At 42.8% G+C, this 26,910-nt stretch overlaps 1 protein-coding gene and 1 pseudogene across 2 annotated transcripts in view; one reads left to right on the top strand and one right to left on the bottom strand.

Annotated features, from left to right (window-relative positions):
• Positions 1 to 26,667, top strand: part of LOC124775058 (neutral ceramidase-like) — a 486,227-nt gene extending 459,560 nt beyond the window's left edge. For both annotated transcript variants that reach the window (XM_047249851.1, XM_047249852.1), the window contains 3 exons: positions 3,473 to 3,591; positions 20,569 to 20,737; positions 25,787 to 26,667. In XM_047249851.1, the coding sequence (XP_047105807.1) occupies positions 3,473 to 3,591; positions 20,569 to 20,737; positions 25,787 to 25,849 (351 nt within the window). In that variant the 3' untranslated portion in view covers positions 25,850 to 26,667. The remainder of the gene's footprint in view (positions 1 to 3,472; positions 3,592 to 20,568; positions 20,738 to 25,786) is intronic.
• LOC124778789 lies at positions 2,180 to 2,297 on the bottom strand (annotated as a pseudogene).
• Positions 26,668 to 26,910: the final 243 nt, after the last annotated feature.

Below are 26,910 nucleotides of genomic sequence, written 5' to 3'. Positions count from 1 at the left end.
TCATTCACTCCAGAGCAAAAAAGTCACAAACCTTATTTATGAAGGAAATCGTGTATTAAATCCATCTCCATTACATGTCCAGATCTCCGGTGATTCCACATCTTAATTATTTCCCGTTTACAGTCTCTTTCTCTTCAAACAAACCGCTAGCGGCACAAATGTTAATTGGCTCGCTTTAGCGAGAAGAAAAGCAAAATATGTATCTCTCAGAAACACGTCAATCCCTCAACAGATACTCCAGAAGCTGTCCTAGTTACCACTCTAACAACCATGGAGAATGCATATATGCATCTCTGTTATTTCAAAGAATGAACGCACTAGAAAATACTTTGGCGTCGTCGAGCTGTCGCCGCATATGTTACGAGAAAATCAGATCAGATACTTTTCCAAAGTGAATGAATGTGGATGGTTTGATTGACAATGATTAATTGGTGCGTGGTAGAGGGTATTTTCTGTGGGGACATTACAAGCTGACTGCGCAGGGTGTCCATGACCAACTGCTGTGCTATCAGAGATCTCTCTGTCACAACCAACCGTGACCCAATGTCTGCCCACATTATTATGCCAGTAGTAACACCACTGTGCTCTCCAAAACATTGGAAAAGTGGGATCTCTCTCTCAGGTTGCTGCCGTACTATCGATGGCATAACCAGGATTGATCACTGTACACAGTGAAACAGTAGCAGTCCATGCTTCCCGGTTACGGCACCACTCCAGAACCCGCTGTTTGTGTTGTGGTGTTAGTGGGAGCCTACGCATGGGACGGTAATTCCCTAGTCTGGCAGCTGCTACCCCTCGACCAGTGTTGCAGGGAGTCCATTACTTGGGCTCTAATTCCAGGCTCAGATGCGAAGGAGTCGTGCTTATTGCACAGTACGGTGATCCTTTCTCGTGGTGGTCAGATGTGATCGACCAAAACCTTGGCGACCAATATAACTACTTTCACGTTCCGGTGGAGCTCGTCTGGGTGGTGCACGATTGGATCATCTGGTCAAGTGGAGAACCACAATGAGGTCCGTTTCAAACTTTGCAAGATGTTGATAACGATGTCTCATGTCAGTACGTGGCATTTCCGTGTCCTTCATAGTGATCAAACATCATCTGACTCCGTTCACGGCCCCTTGTATACCCCACCAGGTTGGTAACAACACTATACACACGTGTAAGGTGGCTATAATTTTTACAAGCACCCATCCACATACTTTGCCATGATCTACAAACACAATTAGGTATCAGGTTGTACATCGTATATATGCATATATAAAGGAGACTGAAATTCTCATGTACGCCTAGTAAATAATTGTTAACGCTTATTGCATGAAAGGTGACGGAGTGTCTTTATTATCATAATAGTAGAGGTTGGAGCGACAGTGGAAATGAAATGGCAGGCGGAACTCAGGTCCTGCTTATACACAGGAAGTAGGAGACGGACGTTGGGAACCTGAACGCTGGGGCACAACAGAGTCACGACTGGCCAGTATTGTAGCCGGACCTTCGGTTATACTTCCGAAACTACGAAAACCTTGGACGCAACTGAGAGGAACGAGGAAGCGTCATCTCGGAAACAACGCAGGCTGGGTTATTTCCAAGGATTTTTACTCAGAAGCGTACCATTGTACGAGTATAGATTTTTCCTCGCAAACTTCCGCGCTGGACGACAAAAGACTAAAATATGGTTGTTAGGCGTTCGGAAGAATCTGTAGAGAGGGAGAATATTCCGTGGTTTCGGGAATATGATATATTTTTCGAATTACGAGGGTGGATAGCCGAGCCTTGCTGGAAGGCCAGCGGTGGAGAGACGCGGTCATCCGTTGTGAGCGCCCGTGTGTGACGGTCGCTCGATATCAGCTTTGTTGGCACAGACGGACTTTGCTGTCTTTGCTCTCAGTACAGTTTATAGATAGAACAGTTAGGCACTGTACTGTTGCGGACCTATACGATTCTGAACTTCACCTTCGGGTTGGAAGTCGTCGTTGAGTACGCACTCCGTCTTCAGGCCACAAGTGGCCCATCGGGACCGTCCGACCGCCGTGTCATCCTCAGATATGCGGATAGGAGGGGCATGTGGTCAGCACACCGCTCTCCCGGTCGTTATGATGGTTTACTTTGACCGGAGCCGCTGCTATTCGGTCGAGTAGCTCCTCAGTTGGCATCACGAGGCTGAGTGCACCCCGAAAAATGGCAACAGCACATGGCGGCCCGGATGGTCACCCATCCAAGTGCCGACCACACCCGACAGCGCTTAACTTCGGTGATCTGACGGGAACCCATGTATCCACTGCGGCAAGGCCGTTGCCACAGCGGTCAGTAATTGAGAGCACTGTCTCTGTCTATTGTTACGTTGAGACGTTATCGGAACTCCGTCCTTGTGGCTGCGAATTCGCGTTTCTCGTCTGTAAAACACAGACAGGAGAAGACAGTATTGGAGTATATTAGTCAGAGGACTTCCTTCTGCCGTTATAGTGTTTGAAAGAGTTTATTTGTGGCTGGAGTTCTTCCATCGTCGCAGACGAGTACGAGAACCATCACTTCGATGCACCGGACGCAGTACATACGGTGATATCGCAAATTGCTTCGACTTATTAGGGCTATAAAAGCTAAACAGCTGTGATCACGTTAGTTTATTTCCACTGAGGTTCCACACCACCGTAGATCATCTTTGAAAGTAGTGTCTTCTATTGTTTGGTACGTGGATGATGTCAGTCATTTCTCGTTATTGATATTAGATCGCGCAGTCATAATAAGGGGCACAGTTGGGCAATTGAATAGTAATTTTACTTAGGAAATATAAACTTTGTAATATAAAGGTTGTTTTAATCTACAATAAGCAGGAAAAACGTTTATCATTTAGTAGGAATAGTTGCCTTCATCATTCATATATGTTTAGATTGTAGTTTATAGAATTAACAGATCCTAAGATCTGCTTCAGGGGGTGGTCAGACAGCGCCAAATCGTCATTTTAGCGTTTATTATTTTCCGTTGCGCACATTCATTTTACAACCGACTGTAGTAGCATCTTGGAAATGAACAGTAATGCAACCTGTTGGCCGTTCTGCCTGTCACAGAGGATTGCAACTTTAATCATTTACATATTGGCAGGAGGTGTGTACATGAAAGAATTCACACTATCTGACCATGTCTTCTGCGTGCTTCACTTTCTTCAGCATCCAATATGTTTAAAGAAATTGTGTTAGTTGATATGCAGTGTACAACCTTAACTGATGGAATCTGCTGTCTCCTCGACATAACTTTGCTCTTTCTTACTTAATAAATATTAGACAATAAATAACTGGAGTAGCAGTTGTTCATGAACAGCATGGAGGGCGAATACAGCAACAGGAAGATCAAATACAACTGTCTGGATTGTAACGAACTCGAGAGCGTCAGAGCTCAGAAAATAAGTTACGTTTACAAATATTTTGCGACGCTTGCTGGTTTTTTCTTGTGACGACAGATCGTTTTCATTCCACAGGTGGCAGGGAACCCGCGCAACAACTTGCAGCATGGAGGCTCGTACCTGGCTGTGGAGAAGAAAGACCCCTACACCGGCAACTGGTCCGTCATCGCCACAGACGCCGACTGGGAGACCAAGTGAGTCAGTCTGTCCACTGTGCTGACTGCACCATTCACAGAAAACGCTCACTGCGTGAGAGTTGTAAACATGCTCGTTCTCAACTAACCATGTATAATTTCTCTATTTCTTGTGCACTTAATTCGAATCTGACGAATATTAGGCACGTTCTAAGCACTAGTTGAGATCGGGAAGTGCAACTAAATTCTCAATTACGTGGTTTATCTTTCTGCTCATGATACTTCATTGCAATCAGTTGTTGAACTCCATCCTAAGGTAACTCGAGCTCTTTTCTGAATTCATATACGTCATGCTGAGTAAATATTACATATTCAGATAATAAACACAGTGTCTAATTACATTTTCAACACACAGATTAATTTCTGTTCTTCACAATAAATTGCTTCCGGTGACAACTTCATCTTCCAACCGGCTCCTGCCCAATGTACTATTCTACTGTGACTCAGGAAAAGGTATGGAGTGAAAGCCACAGATAATTTTGTGATACAAGTTTAAAATAATTAATTCTGTTGCATAAAGTTTACACTTAGACAAAAATAAAGGCATAAAAATAAAACAAAATAAACACTGCCCAAGTGTGAATAGATGTCCTCTGAGGGTTACGTACAAACTCAATTATGTACGGAGACAGTTCATCCTTCGCAGGAATCGAGGATCTCGACCATTTTTCCCTGTTATCGACTTTGATACTGGCAAGCTACTGGCACCGATAATTCCAAGACTTTCGGGAATGTTTTAATCTTAAATCTGAAGACTGATAAATGACACTAGAAATATTTTTTTCGTGTGATATAATTACAGATTAACATATTTCCGATATTTTTTCTTTACGTGCACTATGAAAACGTGCTTCCTCCAAATTTTATGATTCTAAGTTTTAGGTTTTAATGAGTGATTTTGCAAATATCAAAATACGTGACATAAATAACCTGCCTTTTGATTGCATTGATTTGGGAGCTTAACTTTTTTTACACCAGCAAAGGACCTTCTGCCTTATTGTGTGACAGATTTCAACCTGATACGTCCACCCGTTCCTGAGAAAAATGTGTCTTAACGGACGGACTGACAGACGGGGAACAAAATGAGTCTTTAGGTTCTGTTTTCACCCACTGAAGCACGGAACCCTAAAAAAGACTTGGATAAGAGAGAACGAAACATCTGTAGTTCCAATCGAAACATCTCTAGTTCCAATAAAAGAGGTTTCTAGAAAATATAAATGAACAAACTGAAAGCAACTGATCGAAACTCAAAAAATGAACATATCCATGCCGCATCGCCAAAACAAAAGTCCGATACCATAGTAACGTAACCACATATCCCTGGAAACTTTACAGCGCGCCTGTCGATAACCTTATTTTTGTGGGTTGGCCGGATTCACCAAGTTTGTCCCGTGCTGGAAGTTGTACAAGCAACCTGCTTTTAGAACGACTTCAGACAGTTGTCTGAGGCCAGACAGCTAGCGGTATCTCGTTTAGAATGTAATTGTTAGAAATAACATGATGCCAATATAATCATTCTCTAGTGGCTACCTGAGAGCTAAATGTCTTATACAGTTCAGAGCTCTATGGACAATGCGCTGTAAAGAAGCAGTCAAAAGATACGAAGTCGCGCACAGCACTCATCATACTGGGACGATTTTAAGATATGGACGCCAGATTAATAGCTACACATTATTGGTTTTATTACTAAGCACAGACTTCGAACTGAGAGAGGACCTAATAAAGACGAAAGTATTAAGACGCTTTAGAAATAAAATTAACAATTTCAGTATCGAAACTGGAGTCGATGTGGCGCACATAGTAAAGAAATTCTGTTATCCTGGAAGCAAAACAACGCAACATGCACGAAAAAAGGAGAGAGGACGCAGGCACAAACAAAGAATGTGTTTCTCGCCCAAAGAAGCCTGCATGTATCACAAACTGCCCTTAGACCTGAAAAAGAAGTTTCTTCGAAAATATGTGTGTTGGCAGTTATGGATCGTGGAAAAGCATCATTCAAGATGCTGGACATTATGAGTGATTCCTCTCAGAATCGATGCTGAAAGGAATGTGTTGAAAAACCTATCTTGAAATATAGTTAGGAGTCGGGACATGTGTTGAGAAATAGCTTCCACGGTGCTAGAAGGAACCATAGAATTTAAAATCTATAGGTTACTCGTAGATCGGAAGATACCCGAAAAATAGTTAAGGACGTAGGGTATGAGTGCTACTCTCAGATGAAGAGGTGAGCACAGGTGGAGGTCTTGGCGCATCAGGTCAGTCACAACACTAGTGGAATGGTGGCCAAAGAAAAATTAGGAATTTCGATCATTCATTGTACAGTTATTGTCGTTAATATCGTTTACTTCAACATAATTATGTTAAATATGCCGAATACGTTCCATGTTGTCCTACTGATTTTAACAGTGACATAAGCGTGAGATCCATAAGACAGAAAATATCCGAATGCAGGTCGAAGGCTTGTTCCTTGACTTCGGGAAGGCCTTCACTACGGTTCCGTATTGTTGCCTAGTGAAAAGAAGATGATCTTACTCTTACGAGATATCAGACCAGCTCTGTGATCTGACTGACGGCATCCTCACGAATAGTATCGAACACGTCCTTAGCGGTGCGAAATCGACAGATGTAGAACTATTATAGAAGTACACCAATGCAGTGTTATAAGGACTTTACTGATAGCGAGGAACATGAGTAGTATCTAAAAGACTTCATTTTACCTTAAATCCCATTAGGACTTTTTTTTTATTAAAGAACATAAAAACACCTATAGCCGTAAGCAGAATAATGACGTTCTTGAACAACACATATAGGCTACGTACAAGAATCGAAAAACCATAAATACTGAACAGCGCCCGAAGGTCAGTGATAGTTTGCATGGCTGACGCTGTTATGTGTAAGAAACTCGAATCGCCAGAAAACAATAGAGGTATACAGGAATGTGTGCTGACAGTGTAAGTAAGAATAATGTGTTACGTATAAATTAGCGGGAAGACCCACTATTTTTATTCTATTAAATGGCTTGCAATCGAAACACTCAACCGTACAATATCATTGACTTACCGACGGAAGTGGCCTAAAACGGAAGGACTACACAAAATTGTAGGAGTTTATTCGTAAGTACTTACGGAGCTTCAGAACGCGACTGCTCGAAAACTACAAGACATAACGAAAAAGACACACATCAGGGAATGCAAGTTCCGGAACGCAATACGCGGCGTGGCGTAGTCACACAACGCACAGCTCTAGGACGCACGTGTGTGAGAACACGTAGGGAAATCATCCGCTCCTTACTGTAGGATCGAATCACTTCGCGCCTGCAGATGAACAGATTTCTAAAGCACCTGCTCTCCTTGTGCCTTCCCGGGCTGGTAACAGCGGGTTCAGTGACCCTCCCTCACGTATTGACGTTTGCCGTATCACAAACGTTGAACTATTGAACACCTGTAATGAGAGTTCACAACTTGTAGAGTTGCTCTCTCCTCTGATATGTGTCTATTTTCACCTACCTTGTAAGTTTCGAGCAGAGATCTTCCGAAACACCGGAGGTACTTACGAATAACCCTGTAGAATAAGTAAATAACGAACAGAATTCAAAGTAAACGTAATTCACTGACGAAGGTGGTATGTTATAACAAACCCTTCTGCAACAGCTTCTTGAGTACTGCATGTCATTCTGGGCAAGGCGCCGGTTAGGATTAATAGAAGAGATAAGAAATAGTGTGAATACTTTGTGTTCAACTAGTTAGCTCGATACTATTATGCAGATGGTCATCAAAATCTAGTGACAGAAGTACAAAAGAGGCGTTGTGTATCATGGTATGCTTTATCGCTAAAATTCCGAGGCGTAAGTGGAAAGAAGAGTGAAGCAACATATTACTCACTCACTCACAATACTCGCGAAATGACCATGATGGGAAAACTGAAAGAAATTAGCGATCATGAGCAGACAAACGAACTATTCGCAATTCAAATAAGAAAGGGGAGTCATTGAAGTAACCTCCGCCACTTACCGGAAGGCGATGTCTTGAGTAGTATAGGTGTAGATTAGAATTCGTTGACATTCGACAATTTACGCAACTATTCACTTACTTTCCCGAATGAAATACTTTGAAAACAGTGTCTAAACTATGGCTAAGCTCTTTCTCCACAGTAGCCTTTCTTACAGGAGTGGTTTATCTCACTAGTTTGCAGCAAAACTTCTCTTATATGAGATAACTACTGGTGGATGTAACATCTGAGGACGGGTCGTGTATAGTGCCGGGGCAGCTCAGTCAGTAGAGAATCTGCTCTCGGAAGGCAAAAGTTCTGAGTTTTAGTGCAGCTGCGGGACAATGTTCTCGACTTGCAGCGACTTTTATCAGTTTAGTCCTGGTACACAAGCAGAAACGTTGTCGCACTTCTCACCAGCAACTCTCATTTGGAAATGTTTGCGATATACTGTAAAAAATGCAAGCACGCCTCAAATCACATAGAAAATCCAATGATTCAGCTCACACACGTTTATCGCCTGAAAACAGCTCTCTGGCGAATAGCTTAATAGTGTGCCCAGCTGAGGTTGGGCGCGGCTGTTGAGAAGAGTCTAATGAGGGTTATTGCGAAAGGTTCGTCTGCAATCCTACGTGACGAAGTTGTGTAATTAGTAGAAAGGCTTCTATGCCATTAGAAAATGGGAATGTAGGCTTGATAGCGCATTGGCAGGCAGCCATTTAAACCAAAGAAAGACCACAAAAATCTGACTAGTACTCAGGTCCGACTCGATGGTGTATTTAATATAGTGTGTAATGATGAAATATGTAGTACCTAGCTTAGTGCCAGCTGATTCACTCGCATGGAGTTTATGGTCTGCATAGTTTTTTATTTTTTAAAATTTTTCTTTAACCGATTTTTTATGTTGTTGACAAATTTCGATTCTTTCTAAAGTTTTCACTGTAACTGAGGGCTTCTAATCAAAAAGCGATTCTGGTAGGTGGAACACAAGTTTTTTGTTTACCATGCCTTTTGCGTTCTTTTGGTTATATTTCCATAGAAACTTTCATCTAACACGTATTTCTTTGTATCTCACTGAGAATCGAAATACCAATTTTCATAGATTTACCTTGAAAATTTCTTAAAGTAACGAAATATCTCCTTAAAAATTTTCATCCCCTATGTCACACCCTTAGGAGTTGAATTTCCAAAAGTCCTGAAACAGGTATTCTTTGTTATTTCCGACTGAGGAACCAAATACCAATTTCCGTAGGTCTAGCTTCAAATCTGCCTTAATACGGACACATTTTCAAAAAACCTTTCATCCCCTGCTTCACTTGCATAGGAGTGGAATTTCAAACAGTCTCTTCTTAAACGATGCCTACAGTATAAGACGAACGCCCTCTCCAAATTTAAAATTTATATCCTCAACAGTTTGGACTGTAAAATAATGAGTCAGTCAGTCAGGACATTGTTTTATACGGCATAGATAAAGCCGAGTGAAGTTTGTAATTGTGGCACTGTTAATTCTGTGAGTGACTTACGAAATTACACAAGATAAGCAAATGTAAAGCAACTATATCGCCTCAGGTGTTTACAGTTTTACAATTTATGGGAACTTGTGACAGCAGCGGTTAACGTGCACTAGGCGAGTAAAGTATTCCCCTGTCCTCCCAACCCCTCCTCATCACTTCCTGTCGCTGATTATTAATGACTCCTTTTTTTTAAAAAAATAAAATTTTAGTACAGTTTATTTAGATGGGTAATATATTCATTATATACTACAGAATTGGGATTAGTAACTGTGAAATTTTACGAAGCACTCAAATTGTAACGAATGTGAATATCAGTTTAGCATTCAAGTAAGCACTATGGTTCAAATGGTTCAAATGGCTCTGAGCACTATGGGACTCAACTGCTGAGGTCATTAGTCCCCTAGAACTTAGAACCAGTTAAACCTAACTAACCTAAGGACATCACAAAGATCCATGCCCGAGGCAGGATTCGAACCTGCGACCGTAGCGGTCTTGCGGTTTCAGACTGCAGCGCCTTTAACCGCACGGCCACTTCGGCCGGCAAGCACTATGAAACACAATATATATAACTGAAAATGATTCAAGGCAAAATATTTATTAATTAGTAACAGATACTTCGTCAATGGCTCGCCATGACTGTAACGTACTCGTTATGAGAGCTGTACGTCACTTCTGTCTTACTTGGACGCTTTTCAGAGACACAGCTTCATTTTAAACGACTACATTTACATTTTTTGGTGTTACGTTTGATTCAGTTCATCACCTAGCCGTAAATAAATAATTGTTAGTTCTAAGCGAAAACCATATCTGACGATATAACTGTTAGCTAGTTAACAGTAGACGTAACGCACAGAAAAGCGTCAGTGTGATCCTAGACAATGGACTTGTAGATCCTAAATGCGTTGCAATAAGACACAACAGTAAAATATAGGAACTAAAAGTGACGTATGGCTGCCAAACTATAAGCCAACAAAAGTAATCGAAAGATTTTTGTCTGCGCTGTTACGTTTACTGAGTGAGGCGACGTAGTATTTAAGCTGGATTCACACCACACACTGCGGTTATTTTACACAGTGTTGCTTGTCTGTTAGCGCTGACAACTTTTAGCGAATGCCGTTGCTCTTGATGGTTAAGTGATAGCCGTCGGCCAAAGGCGTGTCCTTGGTGAGAAATAATGCTTGAAATTTGTTATTCTTGGCACACTCTTTGACACTGTGGGTCTCGGAACATTGCATTCCGTTACTATTTCCGAAATAGAATGCCCCATGCGTCTAGCTTCAACTACCATTCCATGTTCAAAGTCTGATAATTGCCGTCGTGCGGCCATAATGAGGTCGTATATCTTTTCACATGAATCACTTGAGCAGAAACGACAGTTCCGCAATGCACTTACACCTTGCCTATGCGATACTATCGCCAGCTGTGTGTGTGTATATCGTTATACCGTGACTTTTGTCACCATAGCGTATACGGTCATTAAGTAGGACTTTCTTTCAGCTGGTGAAAACTGAGACGTTAGTAAGTAGAATATGTTTTACAGATGATTCTATTAGACTATTCGAGCTAGCGAAGTAGTTTTCAGGTTCCTATTGTGTGGTTACACTAAAGAATTTTTTTTTCAACATATTGTCATTCTGTTAAGACGAAACAAAAAGAATGAAATATGAATAGAAAATCTTTTACTCAACACCACACGACAGTATCTCGTATTACAGTCTCCTTTCTGATCAGACACGCCTTCGTCTCGAAAGTACTGAGACGTATGCTAAACAGAGAAAAGTAACTGTTCGCTGTCGGTTGGTTAATTCTGTAGCTGCAGTGCAAATATATCATCTGTGACTTCTGGGAAATTAGATTCTGCAACAAGCCGACGACAACTGATAGCCGTTCGTCTCGTTTCAATAGTGTAACAGATTGAGTCCTTCAGGACATGGGATTGAAGCTGATGTTATTGGCAACTTCTGAGAAGTAATTTAAGTTACTCAGAGAAAGTAGAAAATCCGGTCTAGCAGCTGGTGTCGATATAAGCTATCTCTAACTTTTTGCGGACCATTCGCCACCCAAGCAATTACGTTTGGAAAAAAAAGAAGCAAGGGCTTATTTTCATGCGCTTGTCTTCTTACGCTGTAGCTCTTTTGATTACTTACTAGTGCAAAACGGAAAAGTTTCCCTGTTACAAACAGATCAATCTTATTATATCTACTTCTCAGATAAGCGAACTGGAAAATAATGCGCGTACTTCTATGAGTCTGAGCGGAAAAGTTTTCAGCGGCTAACTATCGAGGAGGTGGGCAAACAGGATTTCGATTTTATGTACAAAATATAAAAACCTCATGTCGTAATTAGAAGGCCCACGCATTCTACGAATCTGTGTATAAAGCGATGCTCAAATCAGAAACCGAAAGAACGGTAAAAAAATTTAAAAAAAATCCACCGAAAGTTGCTGTGATCGGAAATGGAAGTACCTTGTGTTATAATTAAAGTGGACCTATTGACGGATGTCCAGAGCGGGCTGCAGTTATAGTATGGCAGTGAAACTCGGTATAAGTTAATGAGGATCTGATTTACGATGGAAAAACGTGGTTCGAACTGAGGCCACCAGGTGCAAATCTGGCGCAGTACAGGTGTTTGCATGACGGTATGACATCCATGCTGTCATCTGACAAGTCATATCGTAAGTGGCCAGTATGGCTATCAGGAAGAGAGATCGTGCACTGTTAGTGGAGCTGTTTTACGTGAATCACAGCAATTATAGTGTTAAATTGAGGGAGTATCGCCGAAAGGTCTGAGGAGAGGCTCGACGTCATTCAGTGGTTGAAAGAAGATAATAATGAAATTAGAAATCACAGGTGAGCTTGGCGTAGCACCTGGGAGAGGAAGGCATCCTATACTGGTGGAAGTTACTGCTGCTGTAACTGACTGTGCAGCACTTACCGCTGGTAATGCTAGTGCTACTGCAGTGTCAGGAGAATTTTCCATCCCATGATCAGCAGAACGGGACGTTTTGCTGTCTTTTTCACACTGGTACCCGTACAGGATCCAGACAGTGCAGCAGCTGAAACTTAACGATCCGCACCAACATTCTGAAGTTGCTCTTCGGTTTCTGGCACGGATCAAACTTGTCGACATGTGGCCGGGCAATATTCTGTGGAGTGACGAGGCACATTTTACACTATGGGGTACAGTGAATACACCGAACTGCCGAATATGGAGTACTGTTAAACTGCGTGTAGTGGACGAAGAATCAACTGTGACTGTGTTGTGGTTTAACAAGCACCTTCTTTCTCCATCCGTTTACCCAGAGGACCTGCGACGTGTACCGTGACGTTAGTACGTGATTTCTGCTTTGGAGGGGTTCACCTGTGTGGAAAACACTGTCTTCATGCAAGGTGGGGCAACACATCACGTCGCTCGCCCATTGAAATATCTGATTAACGCAACCTTCTACGAACGTGTTATCTCCAGAGCTTTTCCCGATGTATCGCCTGAGAGATCACGTGATCTGAAACCATGTGACTTTTGACCCTGGCAATATCTAAAAGAAAGTGTTTACCAGGGAGACGTTCGGTCTGTAACCGATCTGAAGGCTAGAATACAGGAAGACGTTGCTCAGATTCTACCTGAACTGCTGCAAGCGACTAATGGTCATGTCGTATAAAGGATACTGAATCTCGTCGCCGTCTCCGGTGCTCATGCGGAACAAATTGTGTTAGCAGTGGTTAATAATAGAATCAAAATTATGCCTTTCTCACATGTTAGACCTTTTCTGCCCGTGTCCTGTTTCTAATACATGACATATGGAAACATTTATTTACGTCTTTCTTGCATTCACAGCGCCGCATTTGCACCTGTGGACAAAATTGGAGCACATTATTCCAGCATAAATCGAATCCACAGTAACGCCTTAGAGTATCTGCCATGTTTCACTGCCATAAGATCAGCCCACACTGGACATATGACAGCAGCTGTACTTTAGTTATAATGAAACGGAAGGAAGATTGAGCTTTGCCTCGTCGACTATGACATCATTAGAGCCAAGGACAGTGCAGTGCAAGGACCTTTTCAAATGTGCCTTCGTGGTATTTACCTTACTGAATTTAGGAAGAGCACCGCGGACTTAGGACTGAGTGATAATGTGTCAAGAGCCTTACTACCACTATTCTTGTCCATTTGAAAATATGAGAAAAAAGAGGTTCACCAGGTAAGACTTCCAATATTTAAATAACGGAGAGAACAAAAATAAATGCGAAACGTTTCTTTCGGTCGTACGGCGCAGCTTCCCTAGAGTCGCTCGAAATTACAGTCACGGTCGCTGCCGGAATCCACAAAGTCTTGGCGATTGCGGGGCGTGAGACAAATTGCGCGACGTACTGCTCCACAGCTTTAATTGGAATCGCTTATTGCAGGACTCAGATTAATTCTCTGCGACGTGCTGTACATGTGAAATCTATATAAGGTTCGACATCCTAGTAGCAGCTATGACTCGCGACACGTGCTTCAACTCCTCCCTACTCCAGTCTTAAGAAACCGTGCAGCTATACAACTTTGTTTTTGAGTCATCAGTCTTGCGACTGGTTTGATGCAGCCCGCCACGAATTACTGTCCTGTGCCAACCTCATCATCTCAGAGTAGCACTTGCAACCTACGCCCTCAATTATCTGCTGGATGTATTCCAATCTCTGTCTTCCTCTTAAGCTCCCTCTGGTTCATGGAAGTCAGTCCCCGAGGTCTTAACACGTGTCCTACCCTCCAGCTCCTTCTCCTGTAAGTGTTTTCCACATATTCCTTTCCTCTCCGATTCTGCGCAGAATCCCCTCGTTCCTTGCCTTATCAGTACACCTAATTTTCAACATTAATTTCAACACCACATCTCAAATGCTTCGATTGTCTTCTGTTCCGGTTTTCTCACAGTCCATGTTTCACTACCTTACAATACTGTGCTCCAAACGTATATTCTCAGAAATTTCTTCCTCAAATTAAGGCCTATGTTTGATACTAGTAGACTTCTCCTGACCAGGAATGCCTGTCTCCTTTTTATGTCCTCCTTACTCCGTCCGTCATTGGTTATTTTGCTGCCTAAGTAGCAGAATTCCTTAACCTCATCTACTTCGTGACCATCTATCCTGATGTTTCTCACTGTTCTCATTTCTGCTACCTCTCATTACTTTTCTCTTTCTTCGATTTACTCTCAGTCCCTATTCTTTACTCATTAGGCGGATCACTCCATTCAGTAGAACATGTAATTCTTCTTCACTTTCACACAGGATAACAATGTCATCAGCGAATCGTATCACTGATGCCCTTTCGCCTTGAATTTTAATTCCACTCCTGAACCTTTCTTTTATTTCTATCGCTGCTTCTTCGATGTACAGATTGAACATAAGGGCGAAAGACTACATTCGTGTCTTACACACTTTTTAATCCGAGCATTTCGTTGTTGGTGGTCACTCTTATTATTCCCTCTTGATTCTCATACATATTGTAAGTTATCTGTCTCTCCCTATAGCTTACTCCCATTTTTCTCAGAATTTTTAACATCTTGTACCATTTTACACTGTCGAAAAATCCTATAAAAATGTCTTGATTTTTCTTTCGTCTTGCTCCCATTATTAACCGAAACGTCAGAATTGCCTTTCCCGTGCCTTTACTTTTCCTAAAGCCAAACTAATCTCTATCTAGCGCATCCTCAATTTTCTTTTCCATTCTTCTGTATATTATTGTTGTAAGCTACTTGGATGCATGAGCTGTTAAGCTGACTGTGCCATAATTCTCGCAATTGTCAACTTCTGCAGTCTTCGGAATTGGGTGGGTGATATTTTTCCGAAGTCATATGGTCTGTCGATAGACCCATACATTCTGCACACCAACGTGAATAATCGTTTTGTTGCCATTTCTCCCAGTGATTTAAGAAATTCTGATGGAATGTTATCTATCCCTTATGCCTTATTTGATCCTCCAAAGCTCTTTTAAATTATGATTCTAATACTGCATCCCCTATCTCTTCTAAACCGACTCCTGTTTCCTCTTCTATCACATCAAGCAAATCTTCCGCCCTCATAGAGGCTTTAAATGTATTATTTCCACGCATCTGCTCTCTCCTCTGCATTTAGCAGTGGAATTCCCGTTGCACTCTTAATGTCACAACCCTTGCTTTTAATTTCACCGAAGGTTGTTTTGACATTCCTTTATGCTGAGTCAAACCTTCCGACTATCATTTCTTTCCGATTTCTTCACATTTTTCATGCAGGCATTTCGTCTTAGCTTCCCTGCACTTCCTAGCCAACTACACAGCCCAAATGAATTAAAGAATCTATTTTTCGAAACTCCGTAATTGTCAGCCATTGCAGCGCTTAAATTTGGAATTTGCCTAAGGGGTGCGTACAAACTTCTTCTGTAACGGAGCAGAAGGGTGACGCCCTGCGACGGCACCCTCGGACTCAACGACAGGCGCTGCAAAAGGAGCCACAGCTTAGAAGTTTATTTCACGTGTAAGGTGGATTAATACCGTCACATTGGCTCCAAATTTCGCCACAATTCAGACCAGTGCCACCGTGGGCGTCTTACACGTTGGGAAGGTTGTCAAAGCTCCACTTACCCAAATTTTACCCCTTCTTCTGAGCCTCTCCGATGGAGGTTAGATCCGCAACGTAGAGCGTTGAAATCTCACATTTTTCTTGGGAGTGCCAGAGGTAAACACTCCAAACACACTGCCGCTCTGAATCGGCACGAAAACCTCTCACGGAATTATTTAGCAGTCAAGGCTAGCGGCCAAACACCCAGTGGCCGCATGCAAGTAATATCGTTGGCCTTTGTCCATTCGCTGTAATGGCCCTTGTGTAGGGTGCTGCTATGTGACGAGGACTTTTACAACTTTCCGTGCGAAAAAAGAGAAACCCTCACCGGAATTATCACCCCTCAGTTGCACCTCGTCGTGTCATCAACTCAAGACTGAGGAAAGTCTTCTTCACCCAGACGCCTACCCTTTCGTAGACAATTGCCAGAAAGATGATATTTTTCAAATGAATCAGTGACATTGAACCATACGTCTCTTCAGACAGTACGAGGGAAAGACGTTCTAGATGAAGAAAAAATGTATAGAAAAAATAGTCAGACGCTTCCAGGCATCTTGGCAAAACGGCGTTTACGTCATGTTGGAGACGTCAGCGACTGATAAAATTCATGTTAAATGGTGCTATTAACCGGCAAAACTGCAGTGCATCTAAAACTTGAATTATATGGGGAATCGCTAGCCAAGTTCACATCGTAAGAGGAGGCAGTAATTGACTCACAAGTACAATGAGAAAACTAAACTGATTATCTTATGGCCTAAAGATTCTTTTTCTGACACTGGCAATCATTCCTCATATGATCTAAAGTTCAGTATTAAATAAGCCACTTTGTAAACGAGTTTCAGCCATATCAGAAGAATCTGAACTGAGGAACAGATAAGAGTATGAAGAGCAAGGGAGATAAAGTGCTAAGAAGAAATGAGAAAAAGCGCCAGCAGAAATAATAAACTGTTTTTGGTGGTAGAATACTTTTCAGCCGGTGGCCACTGGCACCTGAAATCAATAACTGAGTTTAACACGAAAGTTTCCTTTCCCCATGTGTGTGTGTGTGTGTGTGTGTGTGTGTGTGTGTGTGTGTGTCTGCGATGTTAACAAATGTAATACACACACTATAATAAATCGAATATGTAAATAGCTATAATTACTTTTTGGAGATAGATCTGAAAAACAATTAAATACAATGCCAGACAAAGGAAGAGAAGCAACCAGAAGGGGAAGTGGAAACGAAATGAAACCTCATCGGTTGACAAGGTCATCATCATCACGTTGGACAGATTCCAGCCTATGGCCAGATCTGTTTGGATCATAGGCATCTCCATCGTCTTCTGTCTTGCCACCACCTCACCGTCTTTATCTTGGTCTAGTCTCCTCCTCTCAGCCATCTGTCTCTCGGTCTTTCTCTTGGTCTCTATCCTTCTAGTTTCATCTCGTGTATCCTCCTGGTTATCCTCTTCTTCTCCATTCTCTTAATGTGTCCATACCATCTCAGGCTTGGTTTCTCTATCTCCTCCTGTAACGGTTCCACCTTCAGTAACTCTCTGATCCTCTCACTTCTTAACCTTTCTATCTTTGCCACTCCAATATAGTACAAACGGAGAGCCAGAATCACACCTCTTTCAAAGTCTGTCAGATGCCGATAACGCTGTCTGAGATGTGTACACGTCATCTCCGTGTCCTTCAAGCGATCTCTTAACAACTGATCCTGTTGACGCCCCTTGTTTACTCTACAAGGCCTGGTAAGAACAATAAAACAAACAATACTGATGCATTCTCGTGGCCTTCTTGCCTGTCAAAGCCACTTGCAGATCTAATCATTTACATACGTTCTGATGTTTATATGTAGAATGTTATATTGTCACGCTACCATATTTTCTGAGAACCTCACTGTCTTTGTCAGGTAGTGAACAAACAAGTTAAGCAGAGTGTGGTGAGGTGTTGCGTGAATGAAGTTCTGGAGTACAAATTGGAATTAGGATGGACAGCGAGTATAACGATAACGACACTAACAGTTATGATAAGAATGAAAATAATGTTAATGACACTGATGACTAAAGTGAGGCAAGGATGGTGAGCATAAGGAGAATTAAGAGACTGACGACATTAAGTACGAGATGAGTAAGACATGAGTGGTGAGGAAGGTAAGAAGCGTGAGGATCAAGATGTTGAGAATGATGATTGTGTACGTGTGTGAGATGATGATATTAGACTGATGTGGCAAAGAAATTGGCATAGGGATGCGTATTCAAATACAGCGATATGCAAACAAGCAGAATACGGCACTGCGGTCGGCAACGCCTATATAAAACAACAAGTGTCTGGCCCAGTTGTTAGATCGGTTAGTGCTGTTGCAATGGCAGGTTATCAAGATTTAAGTGAGTTTGAACGTGGTGTTATAGTCGGCGCACGAACGATGGGACACAGCATCTCGGAGATAGCGATGAAGTGAGGATTTTCCCATACGACCATTGCACGAGTGTACCGTGAATATCAGGAATCCAGCAAAACTTCAAATCTCCGATATAGATACGGCCGGAAAAAGATCCTGCAAGAACGGGACAAACGATGACTGAAGAGAATCGTTCAACGTGACAGAAGTGCAACCCTTCCTCAGATAGCTGCAGATTTCAATGCTGGGCCGTCAACAAGTGTCATCGTGCGAACCATTCAACGGAACATCATCCACGTGGGCTTTCGGAGCCGAAGGACCACTCGTGTGCCCTTGATAACTGCACGACACAAAGCGTTACACCTCACCTGGGCCTGTGTACACCGACATTGAATTGTTGATGACTGTAAACATGTTGCCTGGTCCGGCGAGTCTCGTTTCAAACTGTATCGACCGGATGGACGTGTACGGGTATGGACACAACATTTTGAATCCATGGACGATGCATGCCAAGAGGGGACTGTTCAAGCTGGAGGAGGCTCTGTAATGGTGTGGGGCGTGTGTACTTGGAGTGATATGGGGTCTAGGATACGTCTAGATACAACTCTGACAGGTGACACGTACGTAAGCACCCTGTCTGATCACCAGAATCCATTAATATCCATTGTGCATTCCGACAGACTTGGCCAATTACAGCGGGACAATGCGATACCCTACAAGTCCGGAATTGCTAGAGAGGAATACTCTTTGAGTTTAAACACTCCCGCTGGCTACCAAACACCCCAAACATTATTGATCATCCTTTCTTCCAGGAGTGCTAGTTCAGCAAGGTTCGCAGAAGAGCTTCTGTGAAGTTTGGAAGGTGGGAGATGAGGTACAGGCAGACTTTAAGTTGTGAGGACGGATCGTGAGTCGTGCTTAGGTAGCTCAGTCGGTAGAGCACTTGCTCGCGAAAGGCGAAGGTCCCGAGTTCGAGTCTCGGTCCGGCACACAGTTTTAATCTGCCAGGAAGTTTCATATTAGCGCACACTCCGCTGCAGAGTGTTAATCTCATTCTGATTATTGACCATATTTAGGATGTCTTGCAACGTACTCTTCAGAATAGATTTGCTCCCCCTCGTGTATGGAAAGCCCTGCAGGATTCATGGGGTCATTTCCCTCCAGCACTACGTCAGACATTAATCGAGTCCATGCCACGTCGTACTGAGGCACTTCTGCGTGCTCTCGGGAGCCTACACGGTATTACGCAGGTGTACCAGTTTCTTTGGCTCTTAAGTGTAGATCTGGTAGGTGGGGCATTGTGTTAGGATTTTAAGAATGGTGGGCTTTTAACATTTATTTTAAATGTTAAGGGTAATAAGTTGCCGTCTCTTCATCTAAGAATAGATGATGAATGCAGCTAGCCGCTAACTTTGTGTAATGTCTTGTCTGTATAGACGTGTATCTGTTGCCTTTAAGATCCCTTCACCTTCACACAAATCTATACAGTAAAGTAAGGGCATCCCATTTCTTGGCTGAACCGTGATAAGACAGGCGAAAAGTTAGACTAATGGAGGATTATTAGTATTATCTCTATTTTCATTCGATTATTAGTATTATCTCTATTTTCATTCTTTCTCTCCTTTATCTATGTACAGTTTTCAATATAATATTTCATTACGTGAAATCAGCCAAATAGGATCTTTGGTGGAGTCCTTCGTCTTGGTAATCAGCGGCTGGCTTGCTGTAAGAGATCTTTACATTTATTATTACTGTTAAACACTGCATTCAGTCGGGAGAATCAATCGTGTGGACAATTTGTTCCTTTTACGAAAGATTGCGAATTCCAGATGTGTACGAAGCGTTTTTGGACGATGTAACACAGACTCAGTGATTGCAGGCTCTCTTCTACACAACTGAAACTTCCCCACTAATTACAGGGCCAACGTGATCATCAAATGATTCAGAAAAAACTCATTCGTTCATTCACTCCCGAACAAAAAAGTCCCTAACCTTATTTATGAAGGAAATTGTGTATTAAAACCATCTCCATTACATGTCCAGATCTCCGGTGATTCCACATCTTAATTATTTTCCTTTTACAGTCTCTTTCTCTTCAAACAAATCGCTAGCGGCACAAATGTTAATTGTCTCGCTTTAGCGACAAGAAAAGCGGAATATGTATCTTTCAGAAACATGTCAATCCCTCAACAGATACTCCAGAAGCTGTCCTAGTTACCACTCTAGCAACCATGGAGAATGCATATATGCATCTCTGTTATTTCAAAGAATAAACGCACTAGAAAATACTTTGGCGTCGTCGAGCTGTCGCTGTTTCGAGAAAATCAGATCAGATACTTTTCCCAAATGAATGAATGTGGATGGTTTGATTGACAATGATTAATTGGTGCGTGGTAGAGGGTATATTCTGTGGGGACATTACAGGCTGTAGGATGGAATGTGTGTGGCTCAAATAAGCGCCACACTTTTAATGTCCAGGTTAATTTAATGTTAACACCTTATCACATGTGCTTGGTGACAGGTTCCTGTGGCGGCGGACGTCGACTCCGCTGGGGATGAGCGAGGCGACGGTGGTGTGGTCGGTGCCCGAGGACGCGGAGCCGGGCGTGTACCGGCTGCGACACTCGGGCCACTCCAAGTACATCCTGGGCGGCGTCTTCCCCTACTCGGGCAGCACGCAGCCCATCACGGTGAGCCCCCACCTGCCGCGGTCGCAGGCGCAGCCGCCCAACGTCCGGCTGGCCTGCGTGGCCGCCGGCTCTTGCCAGCACGTCCACTCCTCGCTCTGACCACAGGTTGCAACTCCCGCCGCAGACAGGTAACAGAGGAGCGACACGCCCTCTGCGTCGTGTCGTGCCGTCTCGTCCAGTCTGCTCCGTGTCGTCCGCTTCCGACCTCAGCTTGCGTCTGTCGTCGGTGTCTCTGTTTCTTGATCTCTCGTGTATAATGGTATTGCAGAATGAATCTGCCAGGAAGTTACAGTGCCTTATTTATTTATTTATTTTGATAAGCTGGTGACTGCCACATAGATGTGAATGCAGCAAGATCGCGATCATCAGGGTAATGAGGACCCAAGCAATGAAAAAAAATGAAATGAGCGTATGAAATCGCTGGCCGGAAGGCCCCTATCCAGGGAAGTTCAGCCCCGCCAAATGAAAGTCTTATTTCCTTCGACGCCACTCGCGCGCCGGTAATGACGATGAAACTATGGTGAAGACAACACAACACCCAGTCCTCCAGCGGAGAAAATCTCCAACCCGGCCGGGAATCGAACGCTGGCCCGCTTGAATGGGAGGCAAGCACGTTACCACCCAGCTAAGCAGGCGGACACCCATGCAGTATGTGACAGTTATGACACTTGTTCGGAGATGGAATGTGTATACATTTCTCAGGAGCCCAAGACATTTCCGCTAGTATTTTGCATTCACATCCGTTGGCTTCACTAATTCACGCCAAGAACCGCAGCATTCAAACCCCCGACTCTTCACAAGAACTGTGATTCGCTGTGACATAACTTCTACTATATTCTGGATGCAGGTAATGTCAGTAATCAACAGTCTCTCTTGCCAGACAGCCCAAACGCCTGCAAGGGGTGTGGTAGCGATGGACAAATAGTCCGTCCTTTCTCCCTCTTCCATGCACCGACTACCCATGTTCTTGTCTAACTTATCCGGAAAATATAGCCTTGGTCATAGACTTAGCTGACAGCTTGGTTGCGTTCCGTCGTCCGCCATGAATAGTCTCTCATTTTGTTAATTTTTTATTTTTTACTAGTTGAGTACCCAGCGTTGCTCGGATATGCATTCCAATTCTGTTAGTCCATATCCTCTTTCGCCTCTGTCTCCGCGTCGCCATTCTGTTTGTCCATCTCCTCCTTCTCACTCTCTCGGTCCATCTCACCCTCTTTCCTTTCTCGGTCCATTTCCTCTTCCTCTTCACTATGTATACCTCCTCCTTCACCTGTGTAGGTCCCACTCGTTAGGATACAGGCTGCGATATTTGTTGCGAACATTGCTAGTAGTAAAGACGTAGCAAGTTAAAACATGAAGATGGGGCATTTTTTCAGGCATCTCAGTGTTTATGACTTCGTATCTCTTGGACTATGTATCGTACAATGATGTATTTTTATAGAAACATTCAGTGGCATATGTGGATAATGTCTGCGAAATATGTTGGGAATAGGCTTAACAGAAAAAAGTAAATTTGAACGTCATTCATGATGCCACAGTATTTCATGCACCACATTGTACAAGACGTCATTGCTCCTGAGCTATGATAAGTAACTGCTCCTTACCCCTACAGCGATTGTTGCCTGACAATAAGGTATATGTGCATCAAGTGTGGTTGAAATAGGTCCAATGGTTTAGAAGTGGCCATTTTCATGATGTGTTCGGATGTATAGCGCCAGCAGCGAATGATAAAATTATATCGAAATGTGTATGCAGGCATCACATGACCATTGTGTGCAAGAATTCCATACCTTGGCGATGTTTGAAATCAGTACATCATATGAATATCGTGGCTTAAAAGAAAGAAAAAAAGCGGATTTCAGTAGTGGCAAACACTGTACCAGTATTAATTAACTATTTATACAGCAGATGCGGATACGATCGCCTCACAAATGAATAATATGTCCAATATTATTCCGGAAGTATCTTTATTCGAATGGCTGAAACGATGTAATACATACATCACTTGAGCCTCGTCAAGTCTCTTACAGTTAAAGTGATCACGTAATTGCATTGATGAAAATGTCTTTAGAGCGACATTGTCCTACCGTATTCTATTCCGGAGCATATAATCATGGACACCTGACCCGCTGCTGCATTTCTGTCGCGCCTGTTCTTCTGGGCACTTAGTTACACTACTGGCCATTAAAATTGCAACACCACGAAGATGACGTGCTACAGACGCGAAATTTAACCGAAAGGAAGAAGATGCTGTCATATGCAAATTATTAGCTTTTCAGAGCATTCACACAAGCTTGGCGCCAGTGGCAACACCTACAACGTGCTGACATGAGGAAAGTTTCCAACCGATTTCTCATGCACAAACAGCAGTTGAGCGGCGTCACATGGTGAAACGTTGTTGCGATGCCTCGTGTAAGGAGGAGAAATGCCTACCGACACGTTTCCGACTTTGATAAAGGTCGGATTGTACCCTATCGCGATTGCGGTTTATCGTATCGCGACATTACTGCTCGCATTGGTCGAATCCAATGACTGTTAGCAGAATATGGAATCTGTGGGTTCAGGAGGGTAATAAGGAACGGCGTGCTGGATCCCAACGGCCTCGTATCACTAGCAGTCGAGATGACAGGCATCTTATCCGCATGGCTGTAACGGATCTTGCAGCCACGTCTTGATCCCTGAGTCAACAGATGGGGACGTTTGCAAGACAACAACCATCTACACGAACAGTTCGACGACGTTTGCAGCAGCATGAACTGTTAGCTTGGAGACCATGGCTGCGGTTACCCTTGACGCTGCATCACAGACAGGAGCGCCTGCGATGGTGTGTTCAACGACAAACTTGGGTGCACGAATGGCAAAACGTCATTTTTTCAGATGAATCCAAGTTCTGTTTACAGCATCATAATGGTCGCATCCGTGTTTGGCGATATCGCGGTGAACGCACATTGGAAACGTGTATTCGTCATCGCCATACTGGCGTATCATCCGGCGTGATGGTATGGTGTGGCATTGGTTACACGTCTCGGTCACCTCTTGTTCGCATTGACGGCACTTTGAACATTGGACGTTACACTCCAGATGTGTTACGACCCGTGGCTCTACCCTTCATTCTATCCCTGCGAAACCTTACATCTCAGCAGCGTAATGGACGACCGCATTTTGCAGGTCCTGTACGGGCCTTTCTGGATACATAAAATGTTCGACTGCTGCCCTGGCCAGCACATTCTCCAGATCTCTCACCAATTGAAAACGTCTGTTCAATGGTGGCCGAACAACTGGCTCGTCACAATACGTCAGTCACTACTCTTGATGGACTGTGGTATCGTGTTGAAGCTGCATGGGCAGCTGTACCCGTACACGCCATCCAAGCTGTGTTTGACTCAGTGTCCAGGCGTATCAAGGCCGTTATTACGGCCAGAGGTGGTTGTTCTGGGTACTGATTTCTCAGGATCTATGCATCCAAATTGCATGAAAATGTAATCACATGTCAGTTCTAGTATAATGTATGTGTCCAATGAATACCCGTTTATCATCTGAATTTCCTCTTGGTGTAGCAATTTTAATGGCCAGTAGTGTATTTCTCACATTAGTTCATTAACCTTGCGACACCTAAGTTTATCAGAAGGCTCCAGATCCGTGAAATCTTTTGAGCCAGTCAAAATTTCTCTCCATCTCCAATGATCCTCATACCAACCAGCCACTGTTTTAGCCCGCTGTATGGTTTCATCTTGGGGGGCAGGGGTGACAATGTTACGGTATTGGTCCTCAGCAATACCAGCAGCAGGTTCTGGTGTAGCAGCGCCTCCATGTAACCGTTTCAACGTACCTGTTACCTAGGCCTGATTTCTAAGCACCATCAAAGTGTGACCGGGTAAGGCGACTTCGCGATCCACTGTTGGTGGCTTTTAACCCACTGTAGGTTGTCCACAGGTAGTATTAGCGTCACAAGCTACTGTACAGAGTATGAAAGAGGGTACCGCTTATTCACACTAGCTACCCCGGTCTTAGTACATCTGCCTTCCAGCCGTACAATCTGTCCTCTGCTATTATTATGTCTCCTGTGGGAAATATGCAATAGATATCAGAACCGTCACACAATGAACCTCTAATGCCGGTACACTATGTTCTTGAGTAGGAGTTCTTGAGAACAATCACATCATTCTTCCAAAGAGTTCAGTTACAGCTCATTCAGTACGTCTGTTACTTTTTCGTATGGGCGACAGCAAACTCTTAAATTCGAATAGTGGGACCTAGAATTTCTGCAGCAGTCTCCTTCAGGACGCCTCGACAGAGCCCCACGAATCACCGCACCAGACGCCTAGAATTTAGGAATCGAGGAATGACATAGTTTCGACGTACTGATTACTTCCACTACGGTAGAACGAATAACTTTCTTCTATAACGAAACATCTTCTGCCATCACAGGTCATGAAATCATACTTTCCTGTATCCCTCATATTAGCCAATGTGAAAATTTTGTAAAGTTAAGGAAGGAAAATGGTAAAGGAGAATAACACTAAAGGTTGAAAACAATCGGCAACAAGTTTACTTGTGGCGGAGATGTGTCAGCTGTATACTACCTTACATGTTTGTAAACCATTGTTACGGTTTTCCGGTATTCCATTGTTCTGTGTTCCAGTATTATTGTGCAGTCAAATGTGAGGTGGTTGTTTCTCGTTGTTTAACTATAGATAAAATACTTATAGATCTTGACACATGAACACTAAATTACGGACAATAAGAGAGGGGACAGTAATATTACTCTGACATAATAACGGGGGTATATTGTCGGCTGGCCTTTCCTGTATCTCTTTCTGAGTTGATGGTTCACATTTTTGTTACAATTTATGGGAATTTTACTATTTGTAATTTCAAATGTCGTCATTTCACCAGTTCATTGGACAGTTTGTCATGAGAAACAGAAGTGTGTACTGCCACGGCGCTGCAGCATATTGTACGAACACCAACGTAGACGAGTCACAACATATTGGTACGAACTACGTACTACGTAGCGAGTCTGATGATGATTTTGCTATTATGTTGCAGGTGGGTCCAGACGCACCATCCTCCCGTTTCTCACGCCGCCATCGGAAAGGACTCATCAAGTGACGCCTGTTTGACACACATACAGCCAGTGCATCGCACCACATCATCATTAACAACTGGCCTCGTTGCCTGTATCCATGAAATTTGTATTCGAGATGATGCTTTCTGGAAGGTCCCAGCCAGTGAGTTGAAAGGGGTTGCGAAAGAACCGTACGGATCGTTCACATGACATAAATATTAGCTTCTCCATGACATTTTATTGCAGCAGTGTTACGCAGCAGGCTGATTTTATTGTTCCTAACATGCCTTCCTGCTTATAATATGTAACTTCGTCCAGAGTCAATTCAATTTTGAAACTGTAGTACAGTTAATTGTAAATGGAAACAGATCAAGCAGCATTAATTACTAAAAGAGATTGTTTTTTTTTTTTTGCGAACTGTCAGTCTTTCTATTTGCATAGAAAGTGGGAATGTTGCAATACCAGCATTAATTTGAATACTCATCAAAACATATATGAACTATTTATTGCTATTTCTTATTAGATTGCAAACAGGTGTATAGTAACTTGCGAAATGAAGCGTCTGTAAATAATAAAACAAAATCAAACTGTGCTATAATGACGTTGTGGTGGTCAATTTCGAGGACGTCGCAGATTGTGTGATTCCAAGTATGTATTTTATCACAGATTGTAAAAGAGAAAAAATATGTCGAGAAGTACTCACGAAAGGCACTGTGTGCAATGTATCGTGTTTATTCGTGTCAGTACAAATATTGTTCCTATGTGAAAGAGTTAAACTGTTTTATCCGCACTGATTTATATAGAAGCAGTAGACAAAACTATGTACATTGTTTGAATGAATAAAAAATGTGTTCATTGAAATTTTGTTTTTCACTGTTACCGTATATCCCAGTATTAAATACGTACTTGAATGCATTCAGAGTAGTCTGATGGACAAAACTTATAATGGTTGATTTATTAAGCGTTCCAACACCACACTGGATGTACAATCATCTAGTGGTCAAATCAGTGATTTCTTGAGTCAGTGTAGCTTTTGAGACTATCTCTGAAGGAATCAATCCTTTAACAAACGAACGTGTATCAGTGTGGCAATTCACACTGAATT

Source organism: Schistocerca piceifrons, chromosome 2, assembly GCF_021461385.2.
Source record: "Schistocerca piceifrons isolate TAMUIC-IGC-003096 chromosome 2, iqSchPice1.1, whole genome shotgun sequence".
Lineage (NCBI taxonomy): Eukaryota > Metazoa > Arthropoda > Insecta > Orthoptera > Acrididae > Schistocerca > Schistocerca piceifrons.
Note: the sequence above shows the minus strand (reverse complement) of the source record. Positions and strands in the feature narration are given on the sequence as shown.